We start from the raw sequence: 19,168 nt of genomic DNA on the forward strand, positions 1-19,168 counted from the left end.
CCATGACCTCGCCGCACTGCTGCCCGGACACCCGCTAGGCGCTGATGTCATGTGACGCGGGTGTTCGATCTGCTGCTGCCGGCGGTGACCTTTGACCCTGGTTGAGGTGCTCACGTGTGAGGCCACATCAGACCAGTGATGGTCACCGTGGCGGCGCCGCCTGCTATGCCTCTCTGTCACTGAAATGGACTCTGGAGCGCGGTGTCAGAAGAGGTTAGCGTCTGGCGAGCGGGCGCCGGCGGCCACGTCCGTCCTCCATGTTCTCTCCGTAAGAGACAGCCAGCGTCTTGTCGTTTCATTACCGTGGGGACTGGCTCAGGTGTCAGTCCAGTGACACCCTCCCATAAAGAGGCAGATTCATTGTTGGAGGTAAAACCCTGTCCACTTCAATTTCACTGAGATGGAGACGTCTGGGCCGGGAAATGAGCCTGGACTCACTTGTCTGCTGACAGCAGGAGCTGATGGACCTGTGCAGACAAAAGCACCAACGTGCACTTGTTCACTTCCTGCCTCTCAGGGCGACACACTGGGAAGGTCTGCAGTCCAGTGAAGTTCACAGACAACTGCTCACCCTCACGTCGCTCTCACCACTTCAGCTCTGGCGCATTGATCGTCATGGTGACTGATGCGAGAGTGACACACCAGTGTCGTCGTGGTGACCAGTGTGAGAGTGACACACCAGTGTCATCATGGTGACCAGTGTGAGAGTGACACATTAGTGTCGTCGTGGTGACCAGTGTGAGAGTGACATATTAGTGTCGTCATGGTGACCAGTGTGAGAGTGACACATTAGTGTCGTCGTGGTGACCAGTGTGAGAGTGACACACCAGTGTCGTCATGGTGACCAGTGTGAGAGTGACATATTAGTGTCGTCATGGTGACTGATGCGAGAGTGACACACCAGTGTCGTCATGGTGACCAGTGTGAGAGTGACACATTAGTGTCGTCGTGGTGACCAGTGTGAGAGTGACACATTAGTGTCGTCGTGGTGACTAGTACGAGAGTGACAAACCAGTGTCGTCATGGTGACCAGTGTGAGAGTGACACACCAGTGTCGTCTTGGTGACCAGTGTGAGAGTGACACATTAGTGTCGTCGTGGTGACTAGTACGAGAGTGACAAACCAGTGTCGTCATGGTGACCAGTGTGAGCGTGACAAACCAGTGTCGTCTTGGTGACCAGTGTGAGAGTGACACATTAGTGTCGTCATGGTGACCAGTGTGAGAGTCACACACTAGTGTCGTCATGGTGACCAGTGTGAGAGTGACACATTAGTGTCGTCATGGTGACCAGTGTGAAAGTGACACACCCGTGTCGTCGTGGTGACCAGTGTGAGAGTGACACACCAGTGTCGTCATGGTGACCAGTGTGAGAGTGACACATTAGTGTCGTCGTGGTGACCAGTGTGAGAGTGACACACCAGTGTCGTCGTGGTGACCAGTGTGAGAGTGACACACCAGTGTCGTCGTGGTGACCAGTGTGAGAGTGACACACCAGTGTCGTCGTGGTGACCAGTGTGAGAGTGACACACCAGTGTCGTCGTGGTGACCAGTGTGAGAGTGACATATTAGTGTCGTCATGGTGACTGATGCGAGAGTGACACGTTAGTGTCGTCGTGGTGACCAGTGTGAGAGTGACACACCAGTGTCATCATGGTGACCAGTGTGAGAGTGACACACCAGTGTCGTCGTGGTGACCAGTGTGAGAGTGACACACCAGTGTCGTCGTGGTGACCAGTGTGAGAGTGACATATTAGTGTCGTCATGGTGACTGATGCGAGAGTGACACGTTAGTGTCGTCATGGTGACTGATGCGAGAGTGACACACCAGTGTCGTCGTGGTGACCAGTGTGAGAGTGACACACCAGTGTCGTCATGGTGACCAGTGTGAGAGTGACACATTAGTGTCGTCGTGGTGACCAGTGTGAGAGTGACACGTTAGTGTCGTCATGGTGACCAGTGTGAGAGTGACACACCAGTGTCGTCATGGTGACCAGTGTGAGAGTGACACACCAGTGTCGTCATGGTGACCAGTGTGAGAGTGACACACCAGTGTCATCATGGTGACCAGTGTGAGAGTGACACATTAGTGTCGTCGTGGTGACCAGTGTGAGAGTGACATATTAGTGTCGTCATGGTGACCAGTGTGAGAGTGACACATTAGTGTCGTCGTGGTGACCAGTGTGAGAGTGACACACCAGTGTCGTCATGGTGACCAGTGTGAGAGTGACATATTAGTGTCGTCATGGTGACTGATGCGAGAGTGACACACCAGTGTCGTCATGGTGACCAGTGTGAGAGTGACACATTAGTGTCGTCGTGGTGACCAGTGTGAGAGTGACACATTAGTGTCGTCGTGGTGACTAGTACGAGAGTGACAAACCAGTGTCGTCATGGTGACCAGTGTGAGAGTGACACACCAGTGTCGTCTTGGTGACCAGTGTGAGAGTGACACACCAGTGTCGTCTTGGTGACCAGTGTGAGAGTGACACATTAGTGTCGTCGTGGTGACCAGTGTGAGAGTCACACACTAGTGTCGTCATGGTGACCAGTGTGAGAGTGACACATTAGTGTCGTCATGGTGACCAGTGTGAAAGTGACACACCCGTGTCGTCGTGGTGACCAGTGTGAGAGTGACACACCAGTGTCGTCATGGTGACCAGTGTGAGAGTGACACATTAGTGTCGTCGTGGTGACCAGTGTGAGAGTGACACACCAGTGTCGTCGTGGTGACCAGTGTGAGAGTGACACACCAGTGTCGTCGTGGTGACCAGTGTGAGAGTGACACACCAGTGTCGTCGTGGTGACCAGTGTGAGAGTGACACACCAGTGTCGTCGTGGTGACCAGTGTGAGAGTGACATATTAGTGTCGTCATGGTGATTGATGCGAGAGTGACACGTTAGTGTCGTCATGGTGACTGATGCGAGAGTGACACACCAGTGTCGTCGTGGTGACCAGTGTGAGAGTGACACACCAGTGTCATCATGGTGACCAGTGTGAGAGTGACACACCAGTGTCGTCGTGGTGACCAGTGTGAGAGTGACACACCAGTGTCGTCGTGGTGACCAGTGTGAGAGTGACATATTAGTGTCGTCATGGTGACTGATGCGAGAGTGACACGTTAGTGTCGTCATGGTGACTGATGCGAGAGTGACACACCAGTGTCGTCGTGGTGACCAGTGTGAGAGTGACACACCAGTGTCATCATGGTGACCAGTGTGAGAGTGACACATTAGTGTCGTCGTGGTGACCAGTGTGAGAGTGACATATTAGTGTCGTCATGGTGACCAGTGTGAGAGTGACACATTAGTGTCGTCGTGGTGACCAGTGTGAGAGTGACACACCAGTGTCGTGATGGTGACCAGTGTGAGAGTGACACATTAGTGTCGTCGTGGTGACCAGTGTGAGAGTGACACACCAGTGTCATCATGGTGACCAGTGTGAGAGTGACACATTAGTGTCGTCGTGGTGACCAGTGTGAGAGTGACACATTAGTGTCGTGATGGTGACCAGTGTGAGAGTGACACATTAGTGTCATCATGGTGACCAGTGTGAGAGTGACACATTAGTGTCGTCGTGGTGACCAGTGTGAGAGTGACACACCAGTGTCGTCATGGTGACCAGTGTGAGAGTGACACATTAGTGTCGTCGTGGTGACTAGTACGAGAGTGACAAACCAGTGTCGTCATGGTGACCAGTGTGAGAGTGACACACCAGTGTCGTCTTGGTGACCAGTGTGAGAGTGACACATTAGTGTCGTCGTGGTGACCAGTGTGAGAGTCACACACTAGTGTCGTCATGGTGACCAGTGTGAGAGTGACACATTAGTGTCGTCATGGTGACCAGTGTGAAAGTGACACACCCGTGTCGTCGTGGTGACCAGTGTGAGAGTGACACACCAGTGTCGTCATGGTGACCAGTGTGAGAGTGACACATTAGTGTCGTCGTGGTGACCAGTGTGAGAGTGACACACCAGTGTCGTCGTGGTGACCAGTGTGAGAGTGACACACCAGTGTCGTCGTGGTGACCAGTGTGAGAGTGACACACCAGTGTCGTCGTGGTGACCAGTGTGAGAGTGACACACCAGTGTCGTCGTGGTGACCAGTGTGAGAGTGACATATTAGTGTCGTCATGGTGATTGATGCGAGAGTGACACGTTAGTGTCGTCATGGTGACTGATGCGAGAGTGACACACCAGTGTCGTCGTGGTGACCGGTGTGAGAGTGACACACCAGTGTCATCATGGTGACCAGTGTGAGAGTGACACACCAGTGTCGTCGTGGTGACCAGTGTGAGAGTGACACACCAGTGTCGTCGTGGTGACCAGTGTGAGAGTGACATATTAGTGTCGTCATGGTGACTGATGCGAGAGTGACACGTTAGTGTCGTCATGGTGACTGATGCGAGAGTGACACACCAGTGTCGTCGTGGTGACCAGTGTGAGAGTGACACACCAGTGTCATCATGGTGACCAGTGTGAGAGTGACACATTAGTGTCGTCGTGGTGACCAGTGTGAGAGTGACATATTAGTGTCGTCATGGTGACCAGTGTGAGAGTGACACATTAGTGTCGTCGTGGTGACCAGTGTGAGAGTGACACACCAGTGTCGTGATGGTGACCAGTGTGAGAGTGACACATTAGTGTCGTCGTGGTGACCAGTGTGAGAGTGACACACCAGTGTCATCATGGTGACCAGTGTGAGAGTGACACATTAGTGTCGTCGTGGTGACCAGTGTGAGAGTGACACATTAGTGTCGTGATGGTGACCAGTGTGAGAGTGACACATTAGTGTCATCATGGTGACCAGTGTGAGAGTGACACATTAGTGTCGTCGTGGTGACCAGTGTGAGAGTGACACACCAGTGTCATCATGGTGACCAGTGTGAGAGTGACACATTAGTGTCGTCGTGGTGACTAGTACGAGAGTGACAAACCAGTGTCGTCGTGGTGACCAGTGTGAGAGTGACACACCAGTGTCATCATGGTGACCAGTGTGAGAGTGACACATTAGTGTCGTCGTGGTGACTAGTACGAGAGTGACAAACCAGTGTCGTCATGGTGACCAGTGTGAGAGTGACACACCAGTGTCGTCTTGGTGACCAGTGTGAGAGTGACACACCAGTGTGAGAGTGACACACCAGTGTCGTCGTGGTGACCAGTGTGAGAGTGACACACCAGTGTCGTCGTGGTGACCAGTGTGAGAGTGACACATTAGTGTCGTCATGGTGACCAGTGTAAGAGTGACACATTAGTGTCGTCGTGGTGACCAGTGTGAGAGTGACACATTAGTGTCGTGGTGGTGACCAGTGTGAGAGTGACACACCAGTGTCGTGGTGGTGACCAGTGTGAGAGCGACACATTAGTGTCGTCATGGTGACCAGTGTGAGAGTGACACATTAGTGTCGTCGTGGTGACCAGTGCGAGAGTGACACATTGGTGTCGTCTTGGTGAACAGTGTGAGAGTGACACATTAGTGTCGTCTTGGTGACCAGTGTGAGAGTCACACATTAGTGTCGTCATGGTGACCAGTGTGAGAGTGACACACCCGTGTCGTCATGGTGACCAGTGTGAGAGTGACACATTAGTGTCGTCATGGTGACCAGTGTGAGAGTGACACACCCGTGTCGTCATGGTGACCAGTGTGAGAGTGACACATTAGTGTCGTCATGGTGACCAGTGTGAGAGTGACACACCCGTGTCGTCATGGTGACCAGTGTGAGAGTGACACATTAGTGTCGTCATGGTGACCAGTGTGAGAGTGACACACCCGTGTCGTCATGGTGACCAGTGTGAGAGTGACACATTAGTGTCGTCATGGTGACCAGTGTGAGAGTGACACACCCGTGTCGTCATGGTGACCAGTGTGAGAGTGACACATTAGTGTCGTCATGGTGACCAGTGTGAGAGTTTAATAAAACATTGTGTCCAAACAAACACATGAATAAATACAGTCTGGAGTTTGACCATCGACACAGGTGCGTGAGCCACTTCTTCCATTTATTCTGGAATGTAACCGCGGTGAGATCAGACGAGCCGAGATGCCACAGTGGAACCCGGGTCAGGTCACGGGCCCGTGTTCTGCCAAAGGAAGCCCTGCGTGACGAACGAGGATGGCGATGACGTCATAAGGAGATCCGCGTCATGAATTCCGTGGTGGCGGGATGGTCATCAAGCGCTCCAAGTCATCGGAACCGGTCAGTCCGGGTACAGCAGGAAGCCGGAGAAAGTGCTGTACTTGTTGTTGTTCCCGCCGTGCGCTTTCCCGCCATCCAGCTTGACGTAGATCTCGTCTCCCGCGTCCAGGTGCAGAACCGCGCTGTTGCTGGCGTAGTCGTAGTTCTGGTCCGCGTCCTGGGCGATGGCGCTGGCGCGGACCTGCGGGCGGACACGTCAGACACAGTGGCGCGTCGCGACGCTCCCCCCGCGCGCTTGACTCACCTGCCCGTTCTTGCACAGGTCGGCCCACATGCTGGTGCCGTCCCCTCCGCGCATCAGGACGTGGTAGGTGAAGAAATAGGTCCCGGTGACTTGGCAGGTGAACTTTCCGGTGGAGGGCTCGTAGTCGTTCCCCAGGTTCGTGATGATGTCGTCGAACCTCAGCACCTCGTAGCCCTCGTGCGGGTTCTTCAGTCCCACATAGAAGGCGATCTTCTCCCCGCCGATGGCAAGCGCGGCTTCGGCTCCGGTGTCTGCCTTCCCCGCGACCCCTCTGCTGCCCGGGGGGCCTTTCGGGCCCGGCGGCCCTGGTTCCCCGGGTGGCCCTCTGGGTCCCGGCTTCCCAGGACGTCCCGGGTCGCCTTTATTCGCGTGAGCATAGTTTGGGTCCGGAAGCGCACTCACTTCCTGCAGGAGCTCCAGAGGCGTGGCGCTGGCTTTGGGGGAGTAGGGGTCGCAGATCATGCGGCAGGTGCCGGTCATCTGGAAGTGCGCGTCGGTGCCGGACATCTGGAGCAGCCAAGGAATCGCGATGATGAGAGCCCGAACCATGACGAGGCGACCCGCTTCTTCCGCCGGTTCCGATGGGCCCTGGAGCGCCGGTCCCGGTCCGCGGAGCTGGACTCGCGCCTCCGAGTGCGGGTAGTTTTAAAGAGCTGTGACGTCACGGTGAAGGTGAGCGCGAGTCTGTGAGAGAGAGAGAGAGAGAGAGACTGATGTGACGAGACCGGACGCGGTCTCTCTCTCTCTCTCTCTCTCTCTCTCTCTCTCTCTCTCTCTCTCTCTCGCACACACTCAGCTGTCAGACGTGTGAATGTGACTGGAGCCGTCACAGCAGCGAAGTGTCCAAAGGCAAGAGAAGTTGTCAGAACCGGGACCGAGGAGGAGGAGCCGTGGGCGGAGCGGGAACACATCTGGACGAGGAGGAACATCTGGACCAGTGTGTGCCAACAGCGAGCGGCCAGACGGACGCGGACCGACGGAACCAGCGCTGACCATGGGCGGGTTCGGCCCGCTGCTGGCTCTGCTGCTGCGCCTGCTGGCCGAGAGTGAGTGTTGGGTTAGGGTTAGGGTTGGGGGTGAGGAGGGGGTGTTGGGGGGGGGAGCTCCTTCGTTTCTGTGTTGAATGATGATGATGATGATGATGATGATGATGTTAGATGAGACGTGCTTTACTGGTCCCACTGATGAAGACCATGGTGACCGTGATGAAGACAGTGATGCGCGCGTCACTGTGCCAGGCTGTGTCTGTCTGTCCCTGCGGCCGTTCATGTGCCACTGACGACATCAGCGTGTGAACGGAGCATGCTCAGAACAGCCTCACTGGACTGCGCGTGGAGAGGCGCTCCAGACTTCCCATGAGCCTCCGGGCCGAGCACATGGAGAACAGAGCCGCAACAGTCCACTTCTGGCTTCGCGCACACACGCACGCGCGCGCTGCCCCCTCACGCTTGGTCTCGGTGTCGCATGGTGGTGGACGACTCAGACCCTCTCAGTCGGCCTCAACAACCGAACCCTCTTGCAGCTCTTGTGGAGTCTTCGAGCCACCTGAACTTCAACTTCTGCAAGTGGTGCGAGGCGTCCCGGCCCGTCTGCAGGGAGCAGCTCTGCCTCAGCAACTGCTCCGAGGGCTCCTTCTGTGGCGCCATCGAGGAGCTCTGCGTGGCCGTCTGGTGAGGACCTCTGTCTTCTCTGGCGTCTCCCTCCGCCGGTCATGTGGCTCCCCCTGACCCCGCAGGAGGAAGAACAACGAGTCCACCGTGGTCCAAACAATGTGCCACAACCCAGCGTTGCCACTAGAGGGCGTGCAGGCCGGCCTGTCGCGCGACGGCTTCTCCAGAGAGTGCCACATGACCCCGGCGCTGAGCGACGACGGCGCCGTGATGGTGTGCGGCTGCAGAGGAGCGCACGAGTGCAACGACCGGCTGCTGTTCCACCGTCCACCGGCTCGTGGTCAGTCCGGTGAGGACCAAGATGGATGGATGGATGATGAGGGATGTTCAGTGGATGATGGATGGATGTTCAGTAGATGATGGATGGATGATGAGGGATGTTCAGCAGATGATGGATGGATGTTCAGTAGATGATGGATGGATGATGAGGGATGTTCAGTAGATGATGGATGGATGTTCAGTAGATGATGGATGATGAGGGATGTTCAGTAGATGATGGATGGATGTTCAGTAGATGATGGATGGATGTTCAGTAGATGATGGATGATGAGGGATGTTCAGTAGATGATGGATGGATGTTCAGTAGATGATGGATGGATGATGAGGGATGTTCAGTAGATGATGGATGGATGATGATGGATGTTCAGTAGATGATGGATGGATGATGAGGGATGTTCAGTAGATGATGGATGGATGATGAGGGATGTTCAGTAGATGATGGATGGATGTTCAGTAGATGATGGATGGATGATGGATGGATGTTCAGTAGATGATGGATGGATGATGAGGGATGTTCAGTAGATGATGGATGATGAGGGATGTTCAGTAGATGATGGATGGATGTTCAGTAGATGATGGATGGATGATGAGGGATGTTCAGTAGATGATGGATGGATGATGATGGATGTTCAGTAGATGATGGATGGATGATGAGGGATGTTCAGTAGATGATGGATGGATGATGAGGGATGTTCAGTAGATGATGGATGGATGTTCAGTAGATGATGGATGATGATGGAAGGATGTTCAGTAGATGATGGCTGGATGGCGGAAGGCTGTCCAGTCGATGGTGGGATGGACTGAATCCTGGGTGGATGATGTCGCAGCAGGAATGGCTGCCTCTGGTTCTTCAGCCTCACCAAGGCGTCGGTGTCTGCAGGCTTTGCCCGGCTCCGGTCTACAGACGTGCTTCCGGTGGTGATGGTGAGTCTGGCTCCGCTCCTCCTGGTGGCCTTGACCATCAGTGCCACCTTCTACTGCTATCGTAGCCATCAGGCTGGGAGGCCCAGCGGGCACCCTGGCCGTGCCTGGACCTCCAAAAGCTCAGCGGGGCTGCGGCAGGTTCCGGACCAACCTTGTGGGAGCCTCCGGTTTCTGGGGGAGGTCACGCCTCCCGAGGACGACGGCGCGGGGGCAGAACTGCTGCCGATCAGGCTGGAGACCGTGGTGGGCCGGGGCCGGTTTGCTGAGGTGTGGAGGGCCACGCTGCTGGCGGGCGGCGAGGACGTGGCAGTGAAGGTGTTCCCCGCTCTGGAGTGCAGCTCATGGAGGAGCGAGCGCTCCATCCTCGCGGACCCCAACCTCCAGCACCACAACGTGGTCCGCTTCCTGGCAGCCGAGGAGAGGGCCACGCTGGGCCACAGGACCTTCTGGCTGGTCTTGGACTATCATGGCCGCGGGAACCTGCAGGACTTCCTCAGAGACCACGTCCTCAGCTGGCAAGAACTGGTCGTCATGGCAACCAGCGTCGCCCGAGGATTGGCCTACCTCCACAGCGACACCACAACCAGCGGGGAGCCCAAGGTAACACCAGGGGGCGGCGTGCCACGACAGACCACTGGGTGGGGGGTGTTCGTAATGTTGTGTCCGCTCCCGCTGCAGGTGCCCGTGGCCCACCGGGACCTGAAGAGCAGCAACGTCATGGTGAAGCAGGACCAGCAGTGCGCGCTGTGTGACTTCGGCCTGGCGCTGCGACTGGACCTGGCGCTGACCACGGACGACTTGGCCAACAGCGGACAGGTGATGCCCGCGCCTCCGACCCCTCCGGTTCAAAGGTCAACCCTGCGCTCTCGGCAGGTGGGGACGGCTCGGTACATGGCTCCCGAGGTCTTGGAGTCTCGCGTCAACCTGGAGGACCCGGAGACCTTCAAGCAAATGGACGTGTACTCGCTGGCTCTGGTGCTGTGGGAGATGGGCTCACGCTGCCGTGCCGCCGGAGGTGAGCGGAGGTCCTGCCGCCGCCCGGCCCTCCTCACGTGTGTGTGTGTGTGTGTGTGTGTGTGCAGAGGTGAGGAGCTACCAGCCAGTGTTCGGGTCCCAGGTCTGTGACCAGCCCAGTGTGGACAGCATGAGAGAGCTGGTCCTGAGGGACAGAGGGCGACCCCAGATCCCGCTCACCTGGACTCAGCATCAGGTGGGAGTCTGGGCACGCCCACAGACGGAGTGGGCGGGTCTTGACCGCCGGTCTGCTGCAGGGGATGAGCGTGTTCTGCTCCACCGTGGTGGAGTGCTGGGACCATGACCCGGAGGCGCGGCTCACGGCGCACTGCGTGCTGGAGCGCTTCAGCTCCCTGGAGCGGGAGGCGGAGCCCGCACCTCAGCAGCGCCCGCGCCAGGCCACTGGCCGCTCCAAGTCTCCGCCTCCTCCTCGCCGCGCCGGGGCCTCCATCTGTCCAGCTTCTGCTCCTCCACCATCCGCCGCACACCTGCTCTAACGTCCCACGCTACACACAGCAAAGTCTGGGCTGATCAGGAGAGTGGGAGCCCGCCCGCCCCTCAGCTCAGGTGTGACCAGCCAGGTGAGGAGATACGCGTTTTAATTCACCACAGTGTGGACAGAAGTGCGGAAGAGCCTGCCCCCTGGTGGCCCGACACACAAACTGCAGCAGTGTTTTTCAGCGGCCATGACGTCAGACAGTCGCGTCAGCTTGCGGCGCCCCCTGCAGGCCGCTCCGGCTCCGGCCTCTCTTTGATCCACAGGAAACCCACCTGGGTCCCAAAGTTGGGTCCGTCTCTGACGTGAGAGAAGAAGCGCTGCGGGTGGCAGGAGGTGCAGAGGGTGACGCCGGCGCGGCCGCTCACCGTGTCGTCGTGGATCCTCTCCGGCAGAACCCCGCCCCTCTGGAGGAGGATCCTGGGAGGGAGGGTGGCAGGGGGTCACAGGGGTCACCGCGGGCGGACGCCGCGCCTACCTGTTCTGCAGCCGGATGTTGACGTGCGGCCGCTCAGACCCGGGGTCGGCCACGCAGTCGGGGTGGAAGTCCAGCGCCCTCTCCCGGTCCAGCCTGAAGCAGCACGGCCCCACGGACGGGCCCAGCACCACCAGCAGGTCTTGGACCCGGCAACCGAACCCCGTCACCATGGCCTCCACGGTCGCCACGGCAACGCCCATCAGCGTTCCTCTCCAGCCTGCAGGTTGGAGGATTGTGATGATGCTGGTGGCTCTGCGCAGGAGCTCAGCTGGGCGGCAGCCGCTGCAGCCACGCCATGACTGACCGCGTGAGGTCGCGCCACTGCAGTGACCTCAAGCGTCGCGGCTGTTTCCCTGACGGTTGGAGCCACAGCTGCCGTGCGGAGTCCAAACACAAGGGGGCAGCCTTGACCTGCTCTCTGTCACCGTTCCGGAGCACGTTCTTATCCCGAGATAACGGCGATCTCGTGCTCATTTTTATCTGGTGACAATCAGCGCCTGCGTCGCTGCCTCTCTGGCAGAGCATTTTGTGACATCCTCCTGGAAGCACAGTGGCTTCGTAGCCGTCCGTCACCATAGTCGGTCACTGTCTGCACGTGTCTGGTCAGGTGCCTTCTCCTCCGGACTGGAAGTGGCACGCAGGCGGTTCCGGGAGGATGTCAGGAAATGCTCCGCCAGAGAGGCAGCGACGCAGGCGCTGACGGTCGTATCTGGAGAGAGGGTTGATCACCAGGTGAAAAGGAAACGCCGTGCACGTCACTTCCAGGGCTCCGTGTACGTCGATCTTTGCAGTGAAATACATTCGCAAAAACCTCGAACTTCTCGCTGTTCTGGTGACGTCACAAAGCAGCGTGGAAGTGGCTGCAGTCGCAGCGTTGATGAATGAGGGCGGAGTTTGCTCGGCCTCTATTGGTCCCACAGTGGGGGAACGTTTTGGGCTGCACACCACGTACGGCAAGGGCCAGACATCAGACGCAACACCTTCACCTGCTGTGTGGCCTTTGCTGCTCCACATCAAAACACTCACCAGCGTGAGCCACCCCGATGACTCGGGTCACCGGGTCTGCCAACAGGATGGGGATGCAGTCGGCGCCCGGAGCCGCCAGAACCACGCCGGCCCGGTCCGTCACCATGGCGTCGAACCGTTCTGGTTCATCTCGTCCCAGAACCCAGACCCTGTTGGAGTGTTCCACCTGGAGCAGGTCAGAGGTCACTTAAGTGAGGGAGCCACACTTGTCTCTCAGTCCTTGTGAGGACCTCTGCCCCAGAACACATGACTCACCAGACTCACCCGGACCCAGTTAGAACAAACCACTTCCACTGTGGATTTAACCCTCTAAACCTTGTGAGGACGTCTGGCCTCTCAAGACTTGGTGCTCGCAAGTATGGCAAAACAAGCCCCCACCCAACACGCACTTCATCAAGTCGAGTCTTCATCCTCAAACACACGCACCTTGAGCATGAGCAGGGGCCTCGGGTGGAAGCCCGCGTGGAGCGCCAGGCGCCGCTGGTTCTCCTGCACCACGGCAGGAGGGTCTCGGCGCTGGCGGCTGCTGAAGAGGTTGAGAGCCGACAGCGTGGCGATGTCAGTGACGCCTCCGGTCCTGCAGCTGAAGCCATGGCCGAAGAGGTCTGAAAAACAGCGGGTGGAAGGTTCTTCAGGAGGCTGCAGCCTGTCCCAGCCCTCATGGGCGCACGCAGAAGCAAGGTGGCACCGGAGGCTTCAGGAGCCTGACCCCGCTCAGCCTGGAGCACCGGCTGCACACCTGGCGTGTCACTAAAGCGCTGGTCCGCCTCAGCGACAAAGGCAAGACAGAGATTTCTGGCAGAACTGGGGCACCTGGGATGAGCGACGACGTCAAAACCGAGACGGGACCCTTCAGAGCCGGCAACTCGTGCAGGTACTCGGCCACTTCTTTCTCTGCATCCGGTTCTACCTGGGCTGGTCGGTCCGGGTGGGCGTGGCCCGAGCAGCTGGCGCACTCCACCAGGAAGGAGAACTCGTACACGTCCGTGAAGAGCAGCGACAGGTACCGACGCAGCCGGTCCCGTCCCCGCGGGCTGGTCACAACCTGGACCGACTTCAAGTCCAGCTGGTCCAGAATCTGCTTCAAGCGGAACAAGCCCTCCGCGGTGGACTCGCAGTCCAGCACGCGCGCGCTCCCCGGCGGCTTGTTCAAGTCCCGCTCGTGTTTCCCGCGCAGCAGGAAGACGCGCGCGTCCGTGACTGACAGGCCTCGCGGGGACGCGCAGCAGCCGTGTACCAGGTCCAGCAGCAGAGCGTCGGCCATGTCACAGCAGCGCAGTCTTTCTGGCCGGACCAGACCGAAGTCCCGCCGGGGAGAATCCGGACTCTCGGCCACGCCTCCGGTGGCCAGACACGCCCAGCTGGAAACCCCGAGGAAATTCCTTCCAGCAGAACCGCGGCGGCCATGACAGCCAAACGCACACACCGTGAAGACATAGCGACATCGAATGAGTTTTCCAGGAATCGTGATCGTAGGAAACGCACGCGCGCGCGCGCGCCCACCCGCAGCGAACATGCAGGCGTTTGGTTTGTATGCTTTTATTTTGAAGGACCGCGTGCGAGGGGAAGTGTCCGGATCAGGCGGTGTGGAGTTTGTCCGTCAGACTCCTGGCGACACGAAGCCCTGGCACTGGGACTCTCCGACCCAGTCCAGGTCCACTTTTCCTCCACGGCGGACTGTTTCGGAGCAAGTGCAAACACACCCTGTAGCGCTGCTTTGGGGTCACAAAACACACTAGATCGGCATCAGCTCAAAGAAAGGCCTGCTCGCACCTGCAGCGCCGCTTCCCCAAAGTTCGGTTGCTTGATCTGAGACCGTTGCGAAAACAGAAACGACTGACCTGACACGTAAAAACTTGCGCCCCCTAGTGTTCACCACCGAAAACGTTCTCGCGTTTGGATCGTTTCAACGCACACGCACACCCTCGTCCTTACGAGTATCAGAACCGAGCCCAGCTATGCTGAAGGTTTCACCCTCACTTCTGGGCTAAACCGATCCTGACGAACCCACATGTCCTCACAGATGAGCCAGCCCCGCACGCGCACTGACTGCGGCAGCGAGATACAACTCCGGCGTACATTTTCAATGACCATCGACTCAGTCAGTGGCACGTGTTAGGCTCGGGTCAGACTGGTCTCGCTGTGCCGATGAAGGTAGCTAAACACGTGTTTGGCGGAGGCTCGTCCACAGCGACGGCAGCGCGTCTTCACTCTTCTCTTTGCTGCTGTGCTCGAGCGTTCTCACGCGGCTGCTGCACTTCCTGCTCAGGAGCCGCTGGTTCCACTTCGAACAAGTCCAACCGGCATTTGGTGACGTCACAGCACCAAGTAGAACTGTGCTTGAGCAGCCAGCAGGTGGCGGGAGAGATCGACGCGCTCGTGTTGTGTTGTTTGCTGAGAACGTGTCAATCTTCTTCCGCTAAACGCGCGCCGTTTTTCTCCTCAAAACACACTCTCCCTCTCCCTCTCTCTCTCTCTCCCTCTCTCTCTCTCCCTCTCCCTCCCCCTCTCCCCCCCTCCACCCGTCGCTTCATCCTCACGGAACCTGCTCGCGCACGCGCTGCTCGGGAATGCGCCTCGGGTTCTTCTGTCGCGGGAGAAGCAGCGAGGGCAGCAGCAGTCCGGCATCATCGGCACCGGAACCCGAGCGGAACCGACACCGGCGAACGTCCAGCGGGCGATCGTCTCCAGCTCATCCGGTAAGAGGCGACCTGCGCTCGGTATCTTTGCTCCGCTTGAGTCGGTGTTGTGGGTGTCTCGGCTCGCAGGTCCATGAGACACTCTCTCTGGACCAGAGCCGGAACCAGCGGTGTGTACTTGGATTGTCACTCCCTGGAGAATAGGCGACCTGAGTCCTGCTGACGGTTACATTGGAGGAGCAGAAGGAGGAAAGAGAGGAGAGAAGGAAGAGCAGGAACTGGGGCTGTGTGAAGGACAATAAGGAGTGTGGGACGAGCAAAAGTGAGAGGAAGAGGGGAAGCTGAAGGATGAGGAGTGGAGGGCGTCCGTTGTCATGGTGACTGTCTTGTGCCCCATCGGTCAAGTGAAGACGCCAGTCATGTGACAGAGCTCCAAAAGTTGGTCGGGTCTCCTGAACCTTCCAGTGACGGAGGTCTTTGTGTCCAGTTGAAGCTCAGATTTGGGCCGGGTAGGTCGAACAGAACCGCCTCAGAGCCGATGAGTCCAACCCTCAAGCGTGGCCAAGTCATGTGATGCGTCTGACTACAGACGTGGAGCGCCCTGGTCCAGGTTACACCCTCGTCAACAAGGTCCGCCCAACCTGAGGAACACGACGACTGGATGCTGTCACTGGAGTCACGACTGGAACCAGGAGTGAGAATGAGTGTAACGTGACACGCGATGGAGAGAAGAGAAGCCGCGGAGGCTGCGGCTGCACTGCTCAGGCCTTCGTGTGTGTGTGTGTGTGTGTGTGTGTGCGCTCATCGAGTTAATCTTGTTAGCGTCCTGGCAGCAGAGTGGAAGAGAGTCAGTGTCCCTGTGCTGGGCAGCGCCTCCTGCGTCTCGGCGAGGACCGCCGAGCGGGCGGTCGCGGCTGGTTTGCTGGCTGCTGCTGAGCCGCGCTCACGCTCGCCTGTTTATGCTCGGTGATGGTTTCTCCTGAAGCCGTTGCCGAGCGTCTAAATCTGCCACTTTCTCACCTCATTGCTCGCCAGTCACTCGTCGGCGCCGCTGCACTTCCACTTCCTCTCCACGTTTGCCGGCTGATGAGCCGAGAAATGGATTCTGGAGCCGAGCGACCCGGCCGCCGCTGCGCTCGCTCTCTGCCGGGAAACACGGTCTGAGTCTCTGGCCGTCGACTGACCACGGGCCTGTCGCACGTGCATCAGTCCAGAGCCGTGCCCGCTCCAAAAAAGGATTTCCCGAATGAGAAGCAGAAGCAGCGACTGGGCTGAGGCTGCAGCAGGCCGACCCAACTTGGGTCCTCCGCTCTCCCACGTCTCTCTCTCTCTGTCACGCTGGAGGCAGGTTTCTCCTGGAGCTGCAGCCGTGTCACAGGTCACGCTTGAGGCGGTCCAGGAAGCTGAAGCGGACTCTCCCGTAGCTGGTTGCCTGGCAACAAGAGCGATGGCTCCTGTGAAGGTGATCCATGTGTGAAGACACATGGACTGGAGAGCCCTGGAGCCGCCGCAGCCTCAGGAGGCTGACTGTTGTTTGACATTCCTCTCAGCGCCTCCTCTCTGCCGCTGCGTGTGTGTGTGTGTGAAGCCTGCAGCTCTGCCCAGGCGCTGACTCCTCGTCTTCTCACAGCCTTCATGCAAACACGCCGCTTTATTTTTACACGCAGGCGTTAATGACCTCGCAGCGGAGAGTGATACTGCGCCGAGAGGAAGCGGCTCCAGACCTGACGGAATTATTATTTCATTGGAAACACTCCACTGCACACGGCCACGTCAGTAATCCTCTTTATTGGAGACTCCGAGGACGTCCTGTGGGAACCTGTGTGTGTGTGTGCCTGGATTATCCCCACTTGTGGGGACCATTTGGCCTCCATCTGAGGGTGAAGACGTCCAAACTACTGGCTCCAGTCCAGGGTCCTGGTTCCGGTTTGCCATGAGTTTCTGGGGAAGGGTGACGAGAGGTCCTCACGAGGACGCAGGGACAGGCGTGTGTCACGCCACTCTGGCGTGGCCCTCTGAACCTGAGGTGAACGTGATGCTGATGTCACTTCCTGTCCCTCATGCAAATGAAGCACCGTCCTCCCACCTGCACTCCTGTCCAGTCGCCGCTAAGTGTGATTTATTGGAGGGCTCGCCGAAACAGCGAGGTGCCGCCCCTCCCCCGCCCGGCGGCTGATGGATCAGCACAAACACGACCCAGGATGCAGGCGGGCGCCGGCTCTGGCTGATGGATGGCGCCGCGTCACGCCGCTTTATCGCGCTCATCCTCCACCGTCGAGCTTCCTGCGGCGAGTGGAGCGTCAGGCTGTCGGTGCTGCGCTGGGAGCCCCTGAAGCGACATGTTTCCCGTCGGTCATGTGACTTCAGGAAGTGTTGGTAGCTCGCGGTGCCGGGGCCTCACCTGGAGGATGTCGGCCATGGTGTCAGCGGCGGCTCTGATGGTGCTGATGGCAGATTATTGATGGAGATTTATGCATCAGTTTAGTGGGAACAGGAGGCGGCGGCGGCGGCGCGGAGGGAAGGTTAAGCGCTCGCCTGCTGCTCAGGGCTCTTTGAACAGCTCCTTTACACACTGCTGTCTCATCTGCGGCTGGTTTGAAGTTGCTTTCTGTGACAAACATCTCTGGTTGAGGTGGGAGGCGCCGGCTCCTCCAGGCCTGTCACAGGTGGGGCGGAGCCTCATGCTGCTGCCTGGGGGCGCTGTCATCATCACGCACTCTTGTCTCGCTGTCCTCGTGGGGACCGCTGCCCCTAAACACATGGCTCACCTGAACCTGGACTCTGGACCAGACATGTTGAGGACTAACCGTGTTTTGTCAAGAAACGGTCCCCACAAAGTGGGATAAACAAGACCACCCACCCACCTACACACTTCTCCACACCCACTTCACTTTCAAACCCTTTGTTTCTGTTACAACTTTGCTGCTTTTGTTTCTGCACCAGCGCCTTGTGTCTGACCTTTGTAGAGACGCGTGTGTGTGTGTGTGTGTGTCGGGTGATGAATCACTGACCTTTACAATAACAAAGCCTCTCAGCCTCTGCAGGTCCTGCTGCTGCAACAGTAGCTCGACAGCCAAGCACTCTCTCGCTCCAGTCTGAGCCAGTCCTGATCCAGTCCAGATCTAATCCAGATTCAGTCCAGATCCAGTGTGATCCAGTCCTGATGTAATCCAGATCCAGTCCAGATCCAGTCTGATCCAGTCCTGATGTCATTCAGATCATGTCCAGATGTAATCCAGATCCAGTCCAGACCCAGTCAGATCCAGTCCTGATGTCATTCAGATCCTGTCCAGATCTAATCCAGATCCAGTCCAGATCCAGTCTGATCCAGTCCTGATGTCATTCAGATCCTGTCCAGATCTAATCCAGATCCAGTCCAGATCCAGTCTGATCCAGTCCTGATGTCATTCAGATCCTGTCCAGATCTAATCCAGATCCAGTCCTGATCCAGTCCTGATGTCATTCAGATCCTGTCCAGATCTAATCCAGATCCAGTCCAGATCCAGTATGATCCAGTCCAGATCCAGACTGATCCAGTCCTGATCCAGACTGATGCAGTCCTGATCCAGTCCAGATCCAGACTGATCCAGTCCTGATCTAATCCAGTTCCAGTATGATCCAGTCCAGATCCAGACTGATCCAGTCCTGATCCAGACTGATGCAGTCCTGATCCAGTCCTGATCTAATCCAGTTCCAGTATGATCCAGTCCAGATCCAGACTGATCCAGTCCTGATCTAATCCAGATCCAGTCCAGATCCAGTATGATCCAGTCCAGATCCAGACTGATCCAGTCCTGATCTAATCCAGATCCAGTCCAGATCCAGTATGATCCAGTCCAGATCCAGACTGATCCAGTCCAGATCCAGACTGATCCAGTCCAGATCTAATCCAGATCCAGACTGATCCAGTCCAGATCCAGACTGATCCAGTCCAGATCTAATCCAGATCCAGTCCAGATCCAGTATGATCCAGTCCAGATGCAGACTGATCCAGTCCTGATCTAATCCAGATCCAGTCCAGATGCAGTCCTGATCCAGTCCAGATCCAGACTGATCCAGTCCTGATCTAATCCAGTTCCAGTATGATCCAGTCCAGATCAGACTGATCCAGTCCTGATCTAATCCAGATCCAGTCCAGATCCAGTATGATCCAGTCCAGATCCAGACTGATCCAGTCCAGATCCAGACTGATCCAGTCCAGATC

The 19,168-nt window shown here is 57.4% G+C and overlaps 4 protein-coding genes across 6 annotated transcripts in view; 2 read left to right on the forward strand and 2 right to left on the reverse strand.

Moving 5' to 3' along the window:
• Positions 1–5,854: 5,854 nt before the first annotated feature.
• On the reverse strand, positions 5,855–7,107 carry LOC128765570 (complement C1q-like protein 2). The gene is made up of 2 exons (XM_053876322.1): positions 6,439–7,107; positions 5,855–6,375 (listed from the first exon to the last, which is right to left on the reverse strand). Exons 1-2 carry the CDS (start codon positions 6,985–6,987, stop codon positions 6,196–6,198), a joined length of 729 nt encoding a protein of 242 aa, XP_053732297.1. The 5' UTR covers positions 6,988–7,107; the 3' UTR covers positions 5,855–6,195.
• A 455-nt stretch (positions 7,108–7,562) lies between these two features.
• On the forward strand, positions 7,563–11,774 carry LOC128765544 (TGF-beta receptor type-2-like). 2 transcript variants are annotated; one of them, XM_053876264.1, is made up of 7 exons: positions 7,563–8,108; positions 8,174–8,397; positions 9,268–9,911; positions 9,990–10,127; positions 10,185–10,326; positions 10,394–10,521; positions 10,583–11,774. In XM_053876264.1, exons 1-7 carry the CDS (start codon positions 7,903–7,905, stop codon positions 10,820–10,822), a joined length of 1,722 nt encoding a protein of 573 aa, XP_053732239.1. In that variant the 5' UTR covers positions 7,563–7,902; the 3' UTR covers positions 10,823–11,774. The 2 variants fall into 2 exon arrangements, with proteins under 2 accessions (XP_053732239.1, XP_053732240.1); XM_053876265.1 differs by having other exon boundaries at positions 8,174–8,388.
• lacc1 (laccase (multicopper oxidoreductase) domain containing 1) lies at positions 10,704–14,784 on the reverse strand. The gene is made up of 5 exons (XM_053876290.1): positions 13,139–14,784; positions 12,752–12,930; positions 12,326–12,491; positions 11,300–11,516; positions 10,704–11,241 (listed from the first exon to the last, which is right to left on the reverse strand). Exons 1-5 carry the CDS (start codon positions 13,839–13,841, stop codon positions 11,031–11,033), a joined length of 1,476 nt encoding a protein of 491 aa, XP_053732265.1. The 5' UTR covers positions 13,842–14,784; the 3' UTR covers positions 10,704–11,030.
• enox1 (ecto-NOX disulfide-thiol exchanger 1) overlaps positions 11,995–19,168 on the forward strand; it is a 16,962-nt gene continuing 9,788 nt past the window's right edge. Inside the window, exon 1 of one of the 2 annotated variants that reach the window (XM_053876261.1) lies at positions 11,995–15,024. The gene's annotated coding sequence lies outside the window, so the exon portion shown is untranslated. The remainder of the gene's footprint in view (positions 15,025–19,168) is intronic. The other variant, XM_053876263.1, reaches the window with a different exon arrangement.

Source organism: Synchiropus splendidus, chromosome 10 (assembly GCF_027744825.2).
Source record: "Synchiropus splendidus isolate RoL2022-P1 chromosome 10, RoL_Sspl_1.0, whole genome shotgun sequence".
NCBI classification, from domain to species: domain Eukaryota; kingdom Metazoa; phylum Chordata; class Actinopteri; order Syngnathiformes; family Callionymidae; genus Synchiropus; species Synchiropus splendidus.